Consider the following 21,211-nt stretch of genomic DNA (forward strand, 5'->3'; position numbering starts at 1 on the left):
TAGTCATTATACAAGAGAATGTCTTTTAGTATTATATTATTACAACAGATGCGTTAAGGTGTAAGCATCGTTTTAATGTTGTAGCCAGTCAGAGTGGAGCTAATTTTAAAAAAATTACAAATACATTTACAATATCTCCTTCCAAAACGCAGTCCAGTGGAGGTATAAAGTAGTCCGAAATTCAACTCCTTAAGTTCCAGTTGTCTTTACAAATGTGTGTCTGATGTGTAAACTGGTGTGAGCGATTTACCTGCAAAGATCGGACAGACATCCAATCCACAGCCCCTTGTGTTTTCCCTTTAAGAACACAGGAAAGACTGAGACACATAAGAGGCTGAATTAGGAGGACAAAACAGCAGGTGTTGCACTCGGAGTGGTTTTTTTTTTCTTTCCCCCCGCCAGTCTCACCTTCCCTCCGCAGAAAACAGCATCATGTTCCAGGAAGTGAAGAAGTGGCCCTGTGCTGATTAACAACCCCCAACCTGCGCGTCTGCTCTCCGCTGTCCTCAACGCCTCTCGTCCCTTCACCTGCCCACGTCCTGCTGACCACCGTGACCCTCCCCCGTCGTGTCTCCCCCCTCGGTCTTTTTCAATCTCCCTATTCGTCCCAGCTGGATTAAGGTGCTGAGCAGGAGATGAGGATGGAAGGATGCCGCCGTCCGTTCTCTAAATGAAGAGCCGTGGCGAGCGGAGGCGCAAATCCATCTTTTACGGACGTCCCTCCGTGACAGGCAGGGATTAGCTGGCCAGAGAGGCAGCCAGAGCAGAAAAACATCGGAAATCAAATTACACGCTGAGGAGTAAAGTGTGTTACTTTTAACTGCACTGAAACATACAAAACGTAGAGTACAGTTTACACAAAAACTTTTTATCCACACTGCTGCATCTGCATGAAGTTGTAAGTCACTGCTGCCACACATGGCAACAATGAAAATACATTAGTTCACATACAGTCCGGACAGTAAACACATGCACAGTTACATGTTTTTCATTCTTCAGGCTCTGAGCTCCAGTAAATTCAATTAGAAAATAAATGGATAATGGATACCACATGAAAGTGCCAAGTCTTAGCTTCAATTTCAGTGCATTTTCGTCAATATTGAAAGACCCGTGTGTGAGATATAGCCCGGAAAGATTTGCATCTAAAGCTGCAATGTGCTTGCAGACTTTGGACTCATGGGAATTGTGGGACAATACTCGCTTAGTTGCCAAGAGTTAGATCAGAAGATTGACACCACTCGCATCTGTATATTCAACATAAGGCTGCAGCCAGGAGCTGCTTAGCTTAGCTTAGCTTAGCACAAAGACTGGAAACAGTGGGAAACAGCTAGCCCGGCTCTGTCTGAAGCTAAGAAAATCTGCCTAGCGACACCACACGTGATTTCTCATTCGATTAATCCATACAAAAACCGAAGTGTAAAGATAACAATTTGCTGGTCTACGGGAGGTTATGTACCTGACTGTTCTTTGGCCGGGGACAGTGACTTCCTGGAGTCTCCATCTTGTTGGTCACTGGTCAAGGCCGAGAAATAGTGAAGCAAATAGCCTCCCATGATACCACAACATGTCATTTTTACACTTACACATCGTTTTTGTGCCGCGTAAACTAAGAAAATATTATGTGTTAATTAGTGCGTTTTAGAGGCGTAGAGCTCTGCTCTTTTAAAGCCTAGAGCACGTTACTAAAGCTTCCAAGACACGGAAAACGAGCTGAACGAGCTGAATCACGGCCCGTGATAAAAAATGATGTGCTTGACTTTAAATTGCAGAGATAAATGACCCCGTACACTGAGCTTAGACATTACGTAAATGTTGTTTTAAGTACGAAAAAGTGGCTTTAAACACTCTTTTTGTTTTGTTTATGTTTCTCTTAAACATGCGCTCATTGTGCGTCCAGGAAAAAATCTATTTCTTTTTTTTTAACAAAACAATGTAGGAACATGGCCACTAGATCTGTAAGTACCTATCTTTGGGGGGAAGGAGCAATACAGTTGCATAAGTATTACTCAAGTAGTTATGTCTCTCTTTGCATTCTTTTGCCCTCTAATGGACATAATGCGACACAATAGATATTCAAATGGTTTCAACGTATGTGTTTTGTTTAGCAGGAATAATCAAACCGCATTTTTGGCCAATTCTGACAGCGCTAGCTGGTAGATGGATTTTGTCACCTCCGGACAGAGCCAGTCCAGCTGTTTCCCCATTTCCAGTATTTATGCTAAGCTGAACAGCTGAGGCTTCACATTCAGCAAACGGCCGTGGGAGTGGCATTGATTTTCTCATAGAACTCCACAGGAAAAGTGAATGAGTATTTTCCTACATGTTTAACTTGTCCTTTACGCTGCACCATTAGAGTGAAAAAAAAAACACATTATCTGCTCTCACCTGGTCACGAAAAACTGAACCAAAGCCTTCCAAGGGGAGGAAAACGCATCCAAGGAGGGGATGACTCATCTCAGCTTCTAGGCCGACTGCAACATGGACTGGTTCGCAGCTGTTTTACACAACAATTTTTCCCATAATCAGCTCTAACTTCACATCACCATGCGCACCTGTAGACAGTAACACAGAAATGTCAAGGCATTCATCCAGAATGATTCAGCCGCGGGGTCCTTGTCCAATACAAGGTTCACACATTTGCATTTGTCCAAATTTAAGATGAACAAACTAATGACAAAGTAGCTAAACGGTAACATCAAATCAAACACAGACTTCAGCGCGATGAAGGTGCAAGTAAAAAAAAAAACTTTTAACCAGGCAGTCAGCACCCATGTGTGGATGCAGTCAGAGTTTTCATGCCATTAGGTCTCTGCTTCCACTTTGAAGCTCAGGTTTAGACGGTGGCATGGTACTCCTCTTGATCAATCAAACCAAATCTTATCTCCAGGTGATAAGAAATTAAAAACCGTTCTTACTAGTAATTAGTAGCGGTACGCAAAGCAACAGGGGAATGGTGAAGTGCACAAGGAAGCTGTGTGGTGATGTGACCTGTTTGTTGAGCGTGTGTTCGGTCAGGATCACCGTCAAACTCATAAAAAAGTGTGTGGCCGCACTAATGAGACCTCCTAGGGAATGTTGAGTAGTTGAGTAGTTTCCAATGTCATTACCTCTTCCCCTGCTGATATTTTCCCCTGTTTTATACTAGGATTTGAACACAGATATGCTGTAGAGAATGAGTCATTTTCTTTGGCCGTGCATTTTATTTACTGTCACCCGTCCAATGCGGCATTTTGTCCCCTTTAACCACTGGTAACCACACTCCAAGTGTTTGTGACCCCATGAAAAGTCTAGATTGGTCTAAGATGTCTGGTTTTCAATAGATTACAAGGGAAGACGAATACAGAATTAGAAAAGAGATTGAATGTCTACAGAGGCAAATAGCACAAAAACCAGAGGAAAATCTGATGCATACCACACCGAGGTGACACAAAACCAAAGTGCATGAACAATCCAGTTTATAGCCTTGCTAGCAGCTCTGTGAGGCTGTACTAAGGCACAGCAGCGCTTTGAGCTAAATGGTTGGATCAGCATGCTAATATCTCACAATGACAGTTTTAACAGGTTGATGTTTAGCGGGTATAAAGTTTACCATGTTCGCCATTGATTTCTTGCATGCTAGCATTTGCTAGTTAGCACCAGAACACATATTGGAGCTGGGACTGATGGGAAGTTTGTAGTTTTGCAAGTATTTGGCAAAAACCGAGGCATCGGACGAACTGAAACTTGAACTGATGATGGAACTCATCATTGAGAAAGGTCAGGGCATCAAAGTTTCATCGTCCCCTCAGGATGAAATGTGGGTCTGCACCAAATTTCACATTTCAAGGTGGCACTAGAAGAGAAGTCAGGATATAACCACAGTCATTAGGATTCATCCTGTGGGGAACATTAATGTCAGAATACAGTAAAATTCTTTCAACATCCTTCGAGCTGTTTCACTCTGAAGCATAAACGTCAACCTCATGGTGGCATTAGAGGAAAAGTCATTAGTTCATCAAAATGAGAAGGATACATGTTCTGGGAACCCTTAATGTCTATACAAAATTGATCCAATCCATGTGATAAATGTTGAGGTATTTCACGGAGTAAGAGAAAAGTTTGGCCAGGACGAAAATGTCAAAAGAATCACCAAAGCCATTCGAATCTATCCACTTGGGACCTTGCATTCATGCAGAAAAAGTTCTGGCTATCTATCCAAGAGTTGTCAAGATTTTCACTCTGAACTACAAATGTCCACCTCATGGTGGTACTATTGTAAAAGTCAAGGGATCGCCCAAGTCAGTAGGATTCATCCTCTGGGGCCCATGAATGTACCAAATTTCATGACAATCCATTCAAGTGTTTTCAGACTTTTTCATTCTAGACCGAAGAGGTGAACCAGTATAAGCTGGCTGCATTCCAGAGACAGGAAAAAAGTAATGTCGCAAAAAATAGCCCTACAATCCACCTGTACCCCTCAAGTCAGCCTTGAGGGGTACAAGACTACAATCCACCTCGCCACTCCATAAAACACTGATTATTCATGCAAATTTATCATAAACAGATGGTGTTTCAGATGCATCTGGAGGCAACATTTTAATGACAAAAAAAAAAAACAATTTCATGGAACACATGAGTTGGGCGTTCAATCAGCTCCATGCTGGCTTCTCTCGCATGTGGCTTGGTCAACTCGGTTTCCCAGTCTGTCTTGAATCACAGCCCAGAAATGTGGCAGTGTTTCAATCTGACCATGTGCACTCTTGATTAAAACTGAACGTCTCTCTGGATGATGTGTCATGTTGAGGGGGCATGACAGGGTGAGAACACAATGAAGAAGTGTGGCTACTAGGGGGGCGAGCTGGACTGATGGTTGGTATCTGCAGGGGTCAAACTATTCATTGTCCCCTTTTTATTTGATTCTTTCTGCTTTATATTCTATCTATCTCTGATCTGTGTATTTCCCCTGGTTTTATGGTTTTATCCCTTTTTGTAAAGCACTTTTTCTAACTTGTGCTGCATAAAAGAGGTATCACTCTATCAAGAGATGGATTGTGTTAATGTATGTTTTGACACGTTGACTGTGTCCAAATGTAAACCAGCATTCGCTCAGGATACCCAGGCATGCCGTATCTGAATGCAGCACACATACAGTAACAGTATCAATGGTGCAGATAAGCTGTTGTACTGATTATGAGAAACTCCAGAGCAACATCTGCGGGGATACTGAAGCATGTAAACCCATTATCCGCGTTAATGCACTCTCCTTTTTAAAGAATGCGGTTCTTTAGTTTTAGACAGTGTGTTTAGTTATTTTATACAAAGCCTGTCTTTTTACAGCTACTCCCAAATAGCAGACACAACCTTTAAACACGTACAGACACAGTCAGCGGTTCAGACTGTATACGCTTTCCGGTCCAACCCTGAATATTAATCGTTTTTCTTAACATGACCACTAAGCAGACCATGCATCCAACAGACTACCAATTGTAAAACCAACCAGCCAACCTCGTCATGCAATTAAATAAAAATGACCAACAGTTTAAAAAAAAGCTACATGGACACGGTGGTGGTTGCAACGAGCATAGATTCAGTGTTAGATTGTAACTAAGTACATATACTTATGTACTGTACTATTGTACTTAAGTATTTCCATTTGATGCTACCGTATACCTGTACTTCGCTACATTTCAGAGGGAAATACTGTGCTTTCTATTCCACTGCATTTATTTGAAATCTGGAGTTACTGGTGACTTCTCAGAGTAAGATTTTACATTAAAAAAAAAAAAAAAACATATGACAAGCTCAGTAAAATACAATGTACTGTCACAGATTAAGCAGTGGTTTCCAGCATCTTTAAAAAATTGTACACTTGGGGCTGATTTTCTACAGAGGGCTCTGAACACAATTAAACACAGGGCCTCTTTCAGGATGAAGTGTTAACCAAAGACACATTTCCCCTCTAAGCTTTTCAAAAGGTTTCATTTAAATAATAATAATAATAAAAATAAATGACCGTTTAAGGCTCAAAGAGGTTAAAAAATAATCAAACATTAGAGAAAAGTTTAAATAACAAATACAGATTTGTTCATCAGAATGTTGTTTCCCTCTTCTTTCCTACCCCATTAATGATTTCATGACCCCCCCCAGATTTGTCTTGTGACACTTAAAGCATTAAAGCTATTTCCACCTCGAGCAGCTGCATCAGTAAGATGCTACTCACACACTGATGATCATCAATTTTAACAGTCTAATAATGTAATCTAATATTTAGTCATATTGTCAGAGAGGTCATTCTTCTGCAAACAAGTTCGTTAACTTCTGATACTTTGGTACATTCTTCTGATAATGACTCTGTATTTTTACTTTAAAGATATAGTCAGCGATTCTAGTCCAATACACTTTCTCTCGGTCAGACTAGCTGTCCGTTCTGTGTGTGTGTGCGCTGAAAAAAAATCTGTTGTCTGTACACTGCCCTGGCTCTGTAAACGGGAAACAAACAAAAAAGTGGATTGGACCGTATGTTCCGGCCACGTCCAAGCTTTTAGCTCTGTTTTTGGTCTCTACCATCTCCTGAGGGAAACACCTGGCTCTTTTGCTGTTAAGTGCTCCATCCTTTTTTTTTTTTAACAAGCTGGTCTCTAACTGTGTCTGTTTCTCTGTATGGTGCTGAGCAGGTAGTGGACAGTGGGTTTTTGGAGTTTTTCCTCAGAAAACAGCTGCTTTCCGTGACCAGAAAGGACGCTATGAGCTATGAACTCTCTATGAAGCTTGTGAAAGTCAAGGGGAGCTGCAGGTTCCGATGACAGCTCTCTGCATGTTCAGACCTACAGCCGTCGAACCGGCGAATGTTTTACTTTAAAAATGACTTAAACGATTGATCGATTATCAAAATAGTTGTCGATTATTTCTCTTTCAATCGACTTGTCGATTAAATGACTAATCGTTGCAGGTCCATCACCAGTAAGTGCAGCGAACAGAAACACGTTAAAAGGAGCAATTGCATGCATACTTTGCACCTGCGCCTGCACGACGCTACACTGCCACTCTGGATATTAAATTTTAGTTTACTTTGTTTTTTTAACTTTATCGTGATTCTGCAGGATGAAGCGACCAATGGCAACGCCTGCCTAAGAGGTTACCTGTGATGATTCACCGTGAGCATTTCGAGCATACCCAGCATGAAGGTGTTGACAATTACATCCTGGGCGTGTTTGATTGGTGTCACTTAAATGGCTCTTTGTACTGTGAAAGTGGTCGCTAACAGAATTACCACCAAACCCTGCAGTTCCCCTCCATACTGCATAGCTCTTTGTTTTGATTATACAGTACAGTTTACCGGAAGTAACTAAGTACATTTACTCAAGCACCGCACTTAGGTACAATTTCAGTTACTTGCACTTTACTTTCCGATACTACTTACCAGCCTCCGTTACTTTATACTTCTACTCCACTAGAATTGATGTGTACAAGAGATGTGTATTGTACTTTTTACTCCACTGCAGTTACTTGATAACTTCGGGTGCTAGTTACTTTGCAGATGCAGATTAATATCTGATTCCTGGGGGGAAATTCACAAGCTATACAGCGGTATGTAAAGTAGGCTATTTAAGATTAGCCCCGCCGTTACCAGCTGCAACATGCGATGCGATGAACACGTGTATCAATAAAGAGTACTTTTACCTTTGGTATTTTCTCGACGGTAACACTTTTGCACCTTTACTTCTTACTATATAACTTCTTAAGCTTAAGATCTTGCTGCTGTGTGGGATCATTTCTCACTTCGCTCATTAGCGTTACTTCCAGCTGCAGCAGGCAGCTGCTTTACATCGAACAAGCCCGGATGAAACCACTGTGCACTACCAGGCCAGCACCAAACGGCCGGCAGACAATGTGAGCGATATGACAAAGCGGAGCATTTAGCAGCTATAGAGCCAGATATCTTCCCTCAGGAGACATTTTTCTGAGGAGGAAACTAAAACAAAGATAAAGGAAAAGTGAATAATGGACTTATATTCATCCAGGAGAAACAAACACGACTCCAAATGACAAATTAAAAATGACGATATTTGGGAAGCAATATGAACATAGGTATAAACTTTAAAGACTTAAATGAAACATTCAGCCCGTTGTCACTTTATATGCCTCTCTGAATGTTGCCATCTACAGCAGTAACTGGTCACTGAAGTTATGTTTAAAAGATGACAGGCTTTGTTTTTTGGTCTCATTTTTGTCAGAAAATGTACGTTTGCTTAAAGGGGAATCCCAACAACCTGACATGTAAAGTTCATCGCACCCTTCACAAGGGGTAATACTCATCCCTGCGACAACAGTCCTAGCGGGAGCTTTCTATCTCGAGTTAAGCTGGAGAGTTCAAATTCTTGACAGAAGGTCTGCCATATAAAGTGAACGTGTGGAGTTTGAGAGAGACGGGTGCATTATAATTGGATGCTGGACTTAAAGCTAGCGCCCACTCACCTGAATGCAAATTGCTCGCCGATCGTGTGACACCAAAAAACATTTTCTAGCGTCTGCGCCGTGAAGTTTTCACTTTCCTGGGCTCTGGGAGAGTTTTACAAAATAAAACCTGAATGTTTTTAAAAAAAAAAATTTCATAAAGACGGGGTTGCGGTACGACAAGTGGCCACTGGGAGAAATTGGCTGGGACTTCGATTCTGACCATTCTTTTTTAAAATCTGTCTCCCACCAGTCTCCCAACTTTATTCTACTCCACTGGACTTTGAGTAATTCTATTTATTAGACGAAGCTTTTACTCGCCTAAAGTTTGCTCCACTACAGCCAGTGGTGTTTTTTTGTTTTCTCTGTGAAAATCAACAGTTTACTTCACTTACTTGGCTCCTAAAACTGTGGATTTATTGACCCATTACTCGACAGAGAATTCTGCCGCATTACCCAGTGAAAACCCGATAATTTCAATCGCATTTCAAGCGAGCTGCCAGCCTCACACTCAGTGGTGCCACAGCAGGGGTTTTAGCTTTGACAGCTGATTGGGGGGGGCGCCTGGTGTGAAAAGCAAAACGTGCAAAAGGTTTCAGCCTTTTGAGAAAACCTCAACAGCAGTTACCTGCCTCGAGTTGAACTGCATGGCTCTTTTACTTGAGTAAAGGCTTTTAATACTTACATTCTTGAAATGGATGGCTTCACATGTTTTGCCTCTTCGCTGTGACTGTCCTCAGCTGAGAGGCCACAGGTTGAATTTAACAAATGAGATGAGGAGTTATGAGCCATGTAGTGAGAGGAGAGTCAGTTTACACTCGACAAACAACACTTTCCCCCGTCCGGTTTTGGCTTTTCCGATTTACTTGGTCAAAATTTCCAACTGCCAGAGAAGACCGCAACTGTAGCGCGCGGATTAAGACCGAAAAAAGAGAGAAATGTGTGAATGTGAGGTGAAAAGAAACTCACACGCGGAGACGCGTGTTCTTTCTTGTGGTTAGCTTTTGACACTGGTGTTACAAACAGTTGAACGCAGTGACTGACACGGAGAATGTGAAACCCAGTTGAACGTTGAGCCCAGCAGATGCGACCGAGATGAAAATAAAAACAAGGGGGAATTTCTGGACGCTGAGGTGTGCAGGACTTTCGTGAAACTTATTGCTTGGTTGCCTGGGGGCCTTTCATCCATCACCAGTGGTGGAAAGTAACTAAGTACATTTACTCCACTACGGAACTTACGTACAATTCTGAGGAACTTGTAGTTGAGTATTTCCGTTTCACGTTTACTTTTTATGTTTCTACTCCACTACATTTATCCGACAGCTGTAGGTGCTCGTTACTCTTCACTTTTAGAAATTATGACCAAAAAAAGAAATAAAATAAATCAAACATATGAGAGGTTCATAAATTACAACACGTAGTTGAAAAGGAAACTGGCGGTTTGCTATCATGTTTATGCTCAGGACCCCCTCGTGTAAAGAGCAGTGCCTCGCTGGGGCTCCCTGTGACCTTTCAGATCGCTAGGAGTTATTAGCAGTTTCCCCTCTGAACTCGTTTGAGCCTCTAAGTGGTCGAATTATCCAAGAAAACGAAAACAGATTAGAACTTCGTTTTTGCTCTCTCCCACACCGTTCATCATCTCCAGACGCCTCGGGTTTATCTCGTGACCCTTGGAAGGGGCAGGACTCCCAGGTAGGGAACCGCCGGACTAAACCATCAGACTGTGTAAAAAGAAAAAAGAGCCACAGCGGTAAAATTCAGCGTGTGCGCCAATGCATCCGTATTAACAACCCAGTGCTTTTGATACTTGGATACTTTGAATTTTTGCTGTTCATAAGTCTGAACTTATTTTGAATGCAGGACTTTAACGCGGTGGCGTCTGTCTGCGTGGCTGTGTTAATACCTTTACGCAGGGATTTACAGCAGTTCCTCCAGCTCCGGTCATCACACGATCCTGCCCCGGTTGATTGAATAGAGGTGGGGGGGGGGGGTGCGAAAGCCTTCTTTGACTGCGATCCCGCTTCATGGGTTGCGCTGGGGATGCAGGTGACTCGTTGCATTAAACGGTTTCTCCGGCGCAGTTTGAATTTTACAAGAAAATTCACTTCTCGAACTTGAAAGTGGAACATGTTGTAGGACGTTTTTATCGTTATTATTATTGTTATTATTTTTATATGCTTTTCTTACTGGGAACGCGCAGCCCCAAAGTTTAAAGGCAATCATCACCTTGTCTAACCTTGGCTCCTCACTCCGCACGCATGGTGTGAGAGAGACACGCGGTTTGACAGGCCGCGCACAAAAAGGGCCCATTTTCTCATTTGCTTGGAGAGGGATCAGACTCCCCGGAGGAATTTGGCTGTATCTTAAAGGGAAATAATGAGAGCAGCGTGTCAGAGTACATCAAATGTACAGAGACAAACTCGCGGCCAACGACTGTTTAGAGAGGGACACAAACGCAGTCAGATTTATTCTCAGGCTCTTCAGCATTTACGGCCAAACACATGCTGCATCGGAATGCGCGAGTTGCCGCGCACTCATGCAGTGAGTCAAAATGAACCTGGGGGTAAGATGTTTGTAAATTGTCGGATGACAGGCCGGCAAGCACGCCCATCCAATCATGCTTGGCGCGGGATCTGTGAGGCTGTGGTTATATGCTTTACATAAGACTAATGGGAAGAAGGTGGTGTGTGTGTGTGTGTGTGTGTGTGTGTGTGTTGAAGGGTTTGAACGCACATCTTTCTGGGAAACAAATCACCAGTGCGTAGAAAGATATGTGAGAACATGCCCCTCTATTTTTTTCTTTCTCTGTTTCAGCCACAGGTCAGTCACCCTTCACACACCACCTATCACCTGTTTCTCGGGACCTTGGCGTCCTCCTACATACGACACTCCTCCGGAGCTCTGCGTGGCGGGGGTGGGGGGAGGTGGGTGTTGATGTTTGCACAGCTTGCTCGGTTCCCGGGAAGGGTGGACAGTTTACATGAGCTGCTCAACTTCTCACACTTTTTCTTTTTTTTTAAAAAACAAAAAAACCAAATGTTCATTTGTTTCCCTCACAGGTCTAAGTCCAGGCAGCCGCCACATGGAGAGGACATTTAATGGCCCTAATGGACCTCCAGGCTGTGATGGATTGTTCCTAGGTGCTCTTGCTTTTAAATCCTCCTACATTTCCGTCTGGGGATCGTAGCGTTTTCCTTCAGTGTAACTCAGACTGTAAGGCGTTCAATCCAAGATAGCATATATTTTATGCTTCTGATTAAACTTTACTAAAAGCCATTTTATGAGAGTGAACTCGCTCTTCCAAGAAGTGTTAAATCGTACTGCAAGCTCCTCTTAAAGGACTGTTTTTATTGTTTTCTTTGGACACCCCCTGTCCACATACTTTTGCGTGCTTTCGGTCCGGGACAAGGCGCTTGGGTCCAGTCAGAGAGATATTTTAGTCAACCGTGTGCTCCCAGCTCGGTGGCAACAGCTTAGGGGATGCTCCTGGCAGCACACGAGGGCCAGTGGATTTAGAACGAGACTCTCAACAACAACACACACTCTCCCTCTATTGTTTGTGTCCACATTCTTTTGGCCACATAGTGTAATAGTCAGTACGTCAGTATGGTTTCACAACAATCACATTTTTTTTTTTTTACTGCATTCGTCAAGCCCCTCAGAGATTTGCAGCTGTGTAAAGAACGTCCTACCTTTACGTTTTTTTTTATTACTCCAATAAATCTACGCTAAGGAGCTTTTTCATGCAGGCACCATCAAATGGCGACAGACATAGGCTTCACTTAAAGGGTCGAAGTTCAGTGTCTGTGTATTTCACTCACATTACAGGCCCAGCTGCGAGTCTCTATTATCACACGTTTCAAAGGCAGGTTTTGTCATTTGCTCTCTCGGTTTCATTTGTCACGTCCTACGGGCAGAGGAGCGTACTTTATATATCTTGACAGAACAGCTTCATCTGAGAACACGGGGAGGATCTAGAGCTTCAGCTTGTGAAACTCTCGCACACAAAGATTAGAAAGTGCAGCTTCAAAAGGGGGATAAAACTCTCAAAAGTCACTTCTTTAGCTTAAAAGTCTTTTTTTAAACCCGATGTTTGAATCCACTGCTCCTAATCCTTACTAGAGAAGACTTGTTTTCTTGAAATAAACCAAACTGCAGTCAACTTTTGAACTTTTTTGAAAAGTTTGTTTGCACAAGAATTAAAGCGCCGCAATGACACGCGGCGTCTCGGCTATGACCTCATAACTCTTCCCGTAGGGATACACTTACAGTAAGTAATCCTCACCAGACACAGAAAATGGGAATTTGGTGTTTAATAATGTGTTTCGGACAACGGAGCATATCATGTATGAATACAGCACCGCAACAGAGTTCATTGCCTGAACTGGCTCGCAGGCTTCGCTCCATTATGATCCGCTGCACCCATCGCAGTGTATTTATTAGTGAGAATAAAATACTTATAGCTCTGGGACATCGTGAACATATGCAATGGACATGAGGTTTAAGCGGAAATCGATGGGTGTCTGAGTGGTAGGGAGCCGAGGTGAAGGAGAAAAGTAAGAGCAGAGTAAATGCAGTTGGTAGCTAATGAGCCACGACTTCCTTCAAAGGAATTCCGCTCTAGGGAGGGAAACATGACATCCTTCTAAGGGTTATGAGGTGCGCGGGTGACCTGGGACGCTACCAGCTGGAGTGGAGCCAAATGGAAGGAAAAGAGCCGTAATTAACTCCAAACAATCAACAGTTAAAATGTTTGTCACACAAAAAAAAACCATCCAGTGCATGAACGTAACTGCTGAATAAATCAACTGCTCACACCGCACTACACCGTGACACTCGCTGTCATATCCCCAGTTAAACCTGCTTATTTATTTTTTCTGTTCCGTGCATCGCAGGCTCACAACACCGCTCACCAGCCACGTGCACGGGAATGTGAGTGACAGACTTACTCATTCGGCGTTTTGTGTTAACGTCGTGTGCCAAAGACGATCGAACCGGGGCGTTGCTGTGCGAATGTAAGATCATTCATCGATGGTCAAAAGAGGTTCGGCAACAACGAAAAGATCAAAGCTCCCATGGGCACCAGCGGACGTCTCGGAGGTCGGGCCCGGGGCATCAAAATGGACAGAACGTATCGCAACACACTAGCCCACACACACACACACACACACCCACGAACGAACAAATCGCACACAGCACATAATCAGCAAAATCATCATCCCAGAAAACAGATGCTATCAGTGCCACAGCTCATTACTCTTGGATCGTTCGCATGGGTGCTGATGAGGTTTCTCAGGGATCTACAGTACATCAGCTTTAATTGAGCCAAGTACTAATTAATCTGCACTAACCCCTAGGACCCCGCACAGTCTCACCAAAAACAGGAAGGAACAGGGAAGATATGAAAGCATTTTCTAACATTAATTACCACGCAAATGAGTCCCATTTAGCTGGAGGCAACAAACTCGTTGGCCGCGAGGCCAGTACGAACCATCAGCAGCTGTAGAACATTTAGTGCCCGCTGGAGTGTTTTCCGAGCACAACACCCTGCTGAAAACATGCCGCATTTTTCCAGCCTCTCCCAGAATCTGACGGCACCTTGTCTCACGACGGCATCCCAGCCCGGTGACTCCTGCAAACGCAGTCAGTTCCGATAATGAGTAATCATCCTAACTTTGTCCTGTCCCACACGGTCAAACAGCAGTGGGTGTTGTGAAAGCGGGATGTTTCAAAAAAAAAAAAAAAACAACCTGCCTCTGTCAATACTGCTGATTCACAAGCTAAACTTGAGCCATGATCTTTGTTCTTTAAAAGACCGTTTATTTTCGCTGGACTTTGCAGGGCAATCTTGTCAATAAGCTCCCTAGTCCCTATGAGTCCCTCAGGAACTGGAAGCACACTGTCGTCGAGCTGCATGTGCACACGGGCCCTGCAGTTCTCAGCGTAGAGAGCGCTCGGTACTGAAACTGCATTCGATATGTATTGTATCCTATTTGTCTTGAGCTGTCCTTGTGAACTGTGTATGAGGTAATGTTGTCCCTTCACCATGTGTGTCAATATTTACTGTCGACCCAGAGGGAAAGGTTCTCAAATATCCCACTCAAGGTACCTGAACTAAACATCAATCAAGCGGAAGTAAGATGACCTGATTTTGGAGAGAAATCGCGCTTACATACGACCACCTTACGTACCAGGAAACGAGGCCCGTATCTCTTGGGCTCGGTTAAATATTGAAAAAGCAGACGTGTGTTGTCTTGTGCTTCACCCTGATCTTTGTCTAACCCTAACCAAGTGCTGTGAGCGGTTAAACATGAGTCAGAGTAGTCGTGTGCAAACCACCGAGGCCTCTTAGGATACGTGCAGGATCCAAAAAGACAATACAAGAGCATTTCCTTTCTAATTTGATGGCAAATCCCTGAACATAACCATGAAAACACTGATTATGTTGTGGCTGATATGAGTGGCTACTGGGGCAGGCGGGTATCATGGGCAAAACAAATGTACTGCGTTGTCAACCAGCAGATACACTTTCCAGATAAATTCATTAGCAACGTTTCCTCATTGTGTTGCTTTAAAAAAACAAAACAGGAAAAAAAAACGGCATTTCATTCCTCTAAAAACGTTGGTGCTGTGTCAAATTAGTAAAACATAAACACAGTTTCGAGTTGGTCTTCACAGAAACACCCACCGAAACCACTTTCTGCCAGAATATATAAATAAACCTGATGAGAACTGTTGACACGTTGGTCTGTGGATTATCCATCAGTAACACAGACTAAGTTCCATTCACCTCAGTTGTATTGTGCTGGGCGGTGGCAGAAATCCAAGAGATAGCTACCTAAAACCTGCACAAGCAAAACCGCTACTCTCTGCATGGCTAAAAGGTAAGTGAGAGCCTGCCAGATTAACCGGGACCGAAATCTGAGGGATTATAACTTTAGGTCAAAGTGCGGCAAAAACCCATTTAGAGACTCTTTCAAGTTCATGCTCAAAAAGCTGCGGCTTGATCCCTCTGCATCTCTCCTATATCGGGGAGATTTTCTCTAAGCAAACCGAAACAGAAAATTCTCATAGCCACCACACAACCGCCCTGAAATTCTTCCTTCTCCAAAAAACAGCACCAAATACTTAATCAAAAAAACATAAGCTAAAGAGTCATGGCTAACTTACAGGGTATTCTACACCTCTGCTGAAAATGACAGTACTTTACTGCCGTCATTAAAAAAAAAAACTTGCTTCGGTGACCTGTCATGAAACACAGAAAGAGAAACTCAGGACCTGACCACAGTGAAGGCATAAAAAAAGTGTGCTGAAAGCTTGTTATTAAATAAAAATAAAAATAAAAAAAGACCAAAGTCAAACAATGAAAACTCAGAAAAAAAAAAAAAGAACAAATTCAGCAGCTATTAGAGAGCAGTGGCAGGAGTGTGAATCACAGAAAGATGGATGCTGACTGCCCCTACCCCCACGCTCTCTGCTCTGTGTTATCTATCCATTGTCTGACTCTCCCCTGCATACTTGTGTCAGTATTTTTCCAGAAATCGTGCATTGTTTGAGCAGGCCAAACACTGCTGGAGGGTTTTTTGTGCCTGTGTGTGTGTGTGTGTGTGTGTGTGTGTGTGTGTGTGTGTGTGTGTGTGTGTGTGTGTGTGTGTGTGTGTGCGTGGGCTTCACGTAGAGTTGTGTTTGCATGTACAGGATGGTGCGTGTGCAGGGAGGGGGGAGGGGGGTTGGGGTTGTGTGGTTTTGTTGGAGCCCTGAAATGCCCTCATGGAGGCCAGTCGTCATTTCGCTCTGTGTTTCTGCCTCTGAAACTCAGGAAATGAGACACAAAACTGTGTCTGGTAAACGCTGACAACTCGTTAAAAAGAAAAGGAAAGGAGTTGTGACCAAATGTGCACGTACTGAATACACAAAACGCTCTGTATTGTTGGGTTCTGCATTTATAGGGATGAGAACTTGTAAACTTGTAAAGTTCACAGCACATATTGAGAAACTTAAATATGTTAACAAATACAGAAAAGGGATCAGGTGTAAATGTTCATTTTCTGTCATTAAAGTATGTGTGTTCATAATTCGATGCTCTAAATTTTGGGGAGAATATTATTCAAATGTCAAATGTCACCTGAACTTGAATGCAAACACTTAAAAAGGGAAAATGATCATAAAAACCAAACTAGAATGAACACAGAGTTGCGTGTCGCGCAGATGCAGCAACGCTAACGGCGCCTCCCAAACCCTAAACGACAGCCACCATGACACCAAAGTTAAGAGCGTGGGGGTAGCCTTAACTGAACTTTGTCTGAACTGAAAAATGACCTTCCCTGCCAAAAAAATAGCCCTGCCTCTAAAAATAAACCAGCCTACCAGGGAGAAAATGTCCTGCATGTCAGAAATTCTGTCCTGGACGTGAGAAAGTAGCAACCAACCAGGAAATATCAACCTACGGCCCAGGGATTTTGACCCGCCTCGGGCAGATCCAACGGCCGACCAGGAAACATGGACCTGTATGCCGGAAAATCGACCTGCTGAACAGGCTTGTGACCAGCTGGGCCAGATATCCAGAGCCGCTTTAAAGCTGCCCTGTGGAGTTTTCTTTGAGACAAACTAGAATTCCCCTGAGGTCAAGCAAATGTGGTCAACGCACCTCCTTTCTCATAAAGCCTTTTTTTTTTTTTTTTTTGAACATTTTAAACCCCGCATTATTTACATCCGTGGTTCCTAGCTTGCACTCTTCTTCTTCTTCCCTGCCTTCACTGGTGCAATTCCTGTGGTTCTTGGCACATTACTGCCACCTGTGGTTGATCGGTGGAACGGTGGAAAGCCACCGGCAGGGCTGTGTACCACGGGCACGAGACAGACAAACGAGGCCGGGGAAGGTACTCGCTCTGTGCTGCCACTAGAGCTCAAAAGACTCCACGGGGGGCCTTTAATATTGAGAGACACCTGAAAGACGCAGTGACAGGTTGTTGGGATACAGATCTTGGGTTTCGGGGTTTCTGGTAGTCGAACAGGCTGGCTCTTGCGGAGGCGGGGCAATAATATCTGTAATCTTGGCTACCAATCAAGAGGGTTTGTGAGGCAGCAAAGACAGTGCTGTTTAAATGAGTAGTGCGGTTACGGAAAGCCTACTCAATTCCTTTACTTCAAAGAGTGTAAGGTCATCCGATCAACGATTGTACCCCAAAAAAATTACAGATATTGTTACCTCCAGGGGCATTTAGTCATGGAGACAGTTTTGGTTCAATGATCCGGAGTTTTGAAATATCCTGACGCGCCCGCGATTTCTTCTTTTTATCTTCCACGTGACGTGTTTCCTGTAAAAACTGTCGGCTGCGGATTTTTTTCATAAAAATGCCATTCTTTTCCGTTGTATTTGTGCGGTGGCAGAAGGAGACTGATACACCCGAACCCGGGCGAACGAAAACCAAAAACATCCGCAAGACTAGATGCTGCTAGAGGTAACTGAAATGATGCATTTATGTAATTCGGATGGGGTGAAACTGTTAGGACAGTTTAAGAAGAGTGTGGGGAAGGCAAAAGAGGCCTGAAGAAGAGACAAAAAATGAGGAAAAAATGGGGAAAAATACGGAAAATAGAAGGGACAGGAGGAAAGCTGCTTGAGCCAGGTTCTGAGAGTCTCTCAGTCTCCCAGTATGCCCAGTCATCAGATTTCTCAGTAGGACTGTGGACTCCATGAACATAACTGTCTAAACCAGAGAAATACTTTTGGTTAATTATGGTTAAAACCTTTGATTTGGGGTCATATGTTTTATATTTGAATCTCATAGAGGTTTTCATTATTTTTATTATTGAATTAAAGGTTCAATATGTAACTTTTCTGCATCAAAATTTCTAAAAACCTGCCTTATATATTTTGTTGAGTTGTGTACTAATATTATCCCGGATGTTTCCAGCAGTTTTCAAACCTTTGGGGAAACCTGTCATTTTAGTCAAGGTGACAGCCCGTTTCATTTGGTCGCCTGTCGATGGCGCCATGTCCCCTTTGCGCGTGCGTCGGAGTTGGGGGTTGTCTGCAAGACGCGGCCAGTTGAGGTTTCATCCAGTTTTTTAAGTCTGGGCCAAAGGTCCCTTTTACCTCTGAACTGAGGTTTAAATGTGTTCACGGATGTGTGAGACACACGCTGAGCGACTAGCAGCTCATCCCTCACCTGACCCCTTCATCAGATGAAATTTACGACGAAATTACAAAAAAAAACGACGGAATTTTGGACTAATGAATTACAGGTTTAAAAGCCTGACTTGAATTCAACGTAAGAATGAAGAATCCGAATTTATCGCGGTTATTCTGAATTTCTAAAGGAATTCATTAATGCGGAAAACATCTGAGGGAATCTGAAGAATCGCCTTCTGTTTCGGGCAAACTCAACTGTTTTGTTTAAGACTTGAGGAAGACTTAAGGTTCCGAGCACTAAACATTTAGAAAAAGAGATTTTAAATGATGGAAAGACGTACAGTATATCATGCCTGCCGTCAGACTGAAAAAAAAGTACGCGTTTGGAACGACCTGTTTTTTTTCTGCATTAATTGGCGATAACGTGATCTGATCTTCATCTAAGTCACAAGTATAGATGAACACAATGTGCTTGAGTTAATAACACACTATTATAACCTTTTGTGTCCTGATAGAACACACCCATTAAACGTTCATTTCTGGTGGAAAAAGTGAGTGAACACTTGCATTTAATAACTGGTTGAATCTCCATTGGCAGCATTAACCTCAAACGAGTTCTTCCTGTAGCCGTGGATCAGACCTGCACAACGTTCAAGAGGAATGTTGGATCATTCTTCCTTACAGAACTGTAACTGCCATATTCTTAGGATGTCTGGTGTGAGCGTCTCTACTGGGTCTGGGTCTGGGCTCTGACTGGGCCGCTCCATGTAGAGACAATTTGTCAGACTGTGGACGAATGACTGTCTAAACTCTTTGAGATTACTTCATAACCCTTTTTAAACTTGGTGCAAATCAACAATTCTTGATTGTAAGTCTTCTTCATCTCCTTCTTACGAGGCCTGGTTCACATCAGCAGATGCTTCTTTCGAATAACAAACTCAAAATGTTTGAGGGTTGTTTATAAGTCAGGGTGTCTCTAACCCACACCTCCAGTCTGGTTTCACTGACTGGACTCCAGGTTTGCTAACTCCTGACTCCAATTAGCTTTTGCTGATGTCATTAGCCGAGGAGTTTCACATACTTTTTTCCAACCCACGCTGTGAATGTTTGAAAAATGTATCCAGCACAGAGATGAGCAATACGAGGGTTTGTGTGTTGTTAGTTAGAATAGATGGTGTCTGTTCATTATTGTGACTTAGATTAGGATCCGACCGTATTTTTTATTATATTTAAACATAAATGCAGGTAAATCCAGGGTTTTAAGTTATTTTTCGTGCGACTTTACGGCATATTCACCGACATAGATCACACACTGCTTGTGATAGTGAAGTCAGTCCAATGAAAACGCCAAAATACAATTTGAACTCTCACCTAATTCAGATTAACTTTTCCTTCAAATTTAAGTAAGTGGCACAATTAAGAACCTGTTCATGCAGCTTAGCTGGCAGGTAAAGCTGACATAATTAAATCGACCCATAGATTTAACCTCTTAAATTCTGACAGACTCTTGTTATGGTTCCAACACCATATCCTTTTTTTTTTTTTTTCACTTAAAGAAACGTTCACAACGGTTTAAAAATAAAAGACTCTCTGTATGGAGAGAGTGGTCTAACTTGATTATGGGTACCTGAAGGAAAGAGACGCTACTAAGGTCAGAAATCTTGCTGCATGCTCGTGTCACTGCATCAGGCTATTTACTCCTCTCTGAACCCGCCTCCGATTGAAAGAGCCATGTTGCCATGTTGCCAGACGACCCGGCTACAAGACAGCTCACCAAGATGCCTCTCAGATAAACTGAGTTGTTGTGGCTCATGAGGCCGGTTTCATAAAAAACAGCGCGGCTGGCGGAAACACTGCAGCTTCGCCAGACAGTTTGGAGCACTGAGGGACCAGGTGCTGCTTTGCAAGTGATATTAATCGCTGCTGGTTGGGAAAACGGCGTTTTCTCACAACTGGTCCAGCTGCAGTGTTGTTAAAGATGCCCTGAAGCAGGCTTGGTACACTGCATATCAGGGATTACATTCAAATTCATACCATCGAGCCAGAGTTTTCTGCAATAAAGAAGATATTTATTGTATTTCGCAATACAGGGAACTCTCTACGGAGATTTCTGAAGCTTTATTCAAATGAAACCGTAAACCACAGCTTGAAGAGGAGGAGGAGGAGGAGGGGAGTCAGGGCTGCATAAAAAAAATTAAAGGTCTATACTGTGTCTGAAGCAGCATCAGCGCAGGGACAGAGGAGAATGGAAAAAGAGGTTTGTGAGGGCAGATTGCTGCGTCACCTAAGTCTACACAGTGAGTCATGGCCTGCAGATAAGTCATTGTGTTTTATGAATGGCAGCCGGTGACTCAAAGCTGGAGGGGGGCTTCCGGGCTAAGCGGAAAATGACAGAGCAGACAGCGAGCTTCAGCAGCCGGCATCAGGGGATGGATGAGCAAAGCAGAAGCACGCAGCGCCAGGGTGCGACAGGGGAAGCAGATATTCGACAGCACACGCGCTGTCTTACTGTTGTCTGACAAAAGAGAAAAGAGAAGAAAGTGTCCATGCATGTCCAGCTATAAGCACCGGCCCTGCAGAGCGTGCAGTGAGGCTGAAGTGCCCCTAATGCACCGTGTTCACGAAAGCAACGTCCAGGCTGTT

The 21,211-nt window shown here is 43.3% G+C and overlaps 1 protein-coding gene across 1 annotated transcript in view; it reads left to right on the plus strand.

Annotated features, from left to right (window-relative positions):
* gdap2 (ganglioside induced differentiation associated protein 2) overlaps positions 1-11,517 on the plus strand; it is a 55,767-nt gene extending 44,250 nt beyond the window's left edge. The window contains exon 14 of the mRNA XM_040147949.1: positions 11,493-11,517. Coding sequence (XP_040003883.1) covers positions 11,493-11,498 — 6 coding nt within the window. The 3' untranslated portion in view covers positions 11,499-11,517. The remainder of the gene's footprint in view (positions 1-11,492) is intronic.
* The last annotated feature ends 9,694 nt before the right edge of the window (positions 11,518-21,211 follow it).

The sequence above is a fragment of the Xiphias gladius genome, chromosome 16 (assembly GCF_016859285.1).
Source record: "Xiphias gladius isolate SHS-SW01 ecotype Sanya breed wild chromosome 16, ASM1685928v1, whole genome shotgun sequence".
Classification (NCBI taxonomy): domain Eukaryota; kingdom Metazoa; phylum Chordata; class Actinopteri; order Istiophoriformes; family Xiphiidae; genus Xiphias; species Xiphias gladius.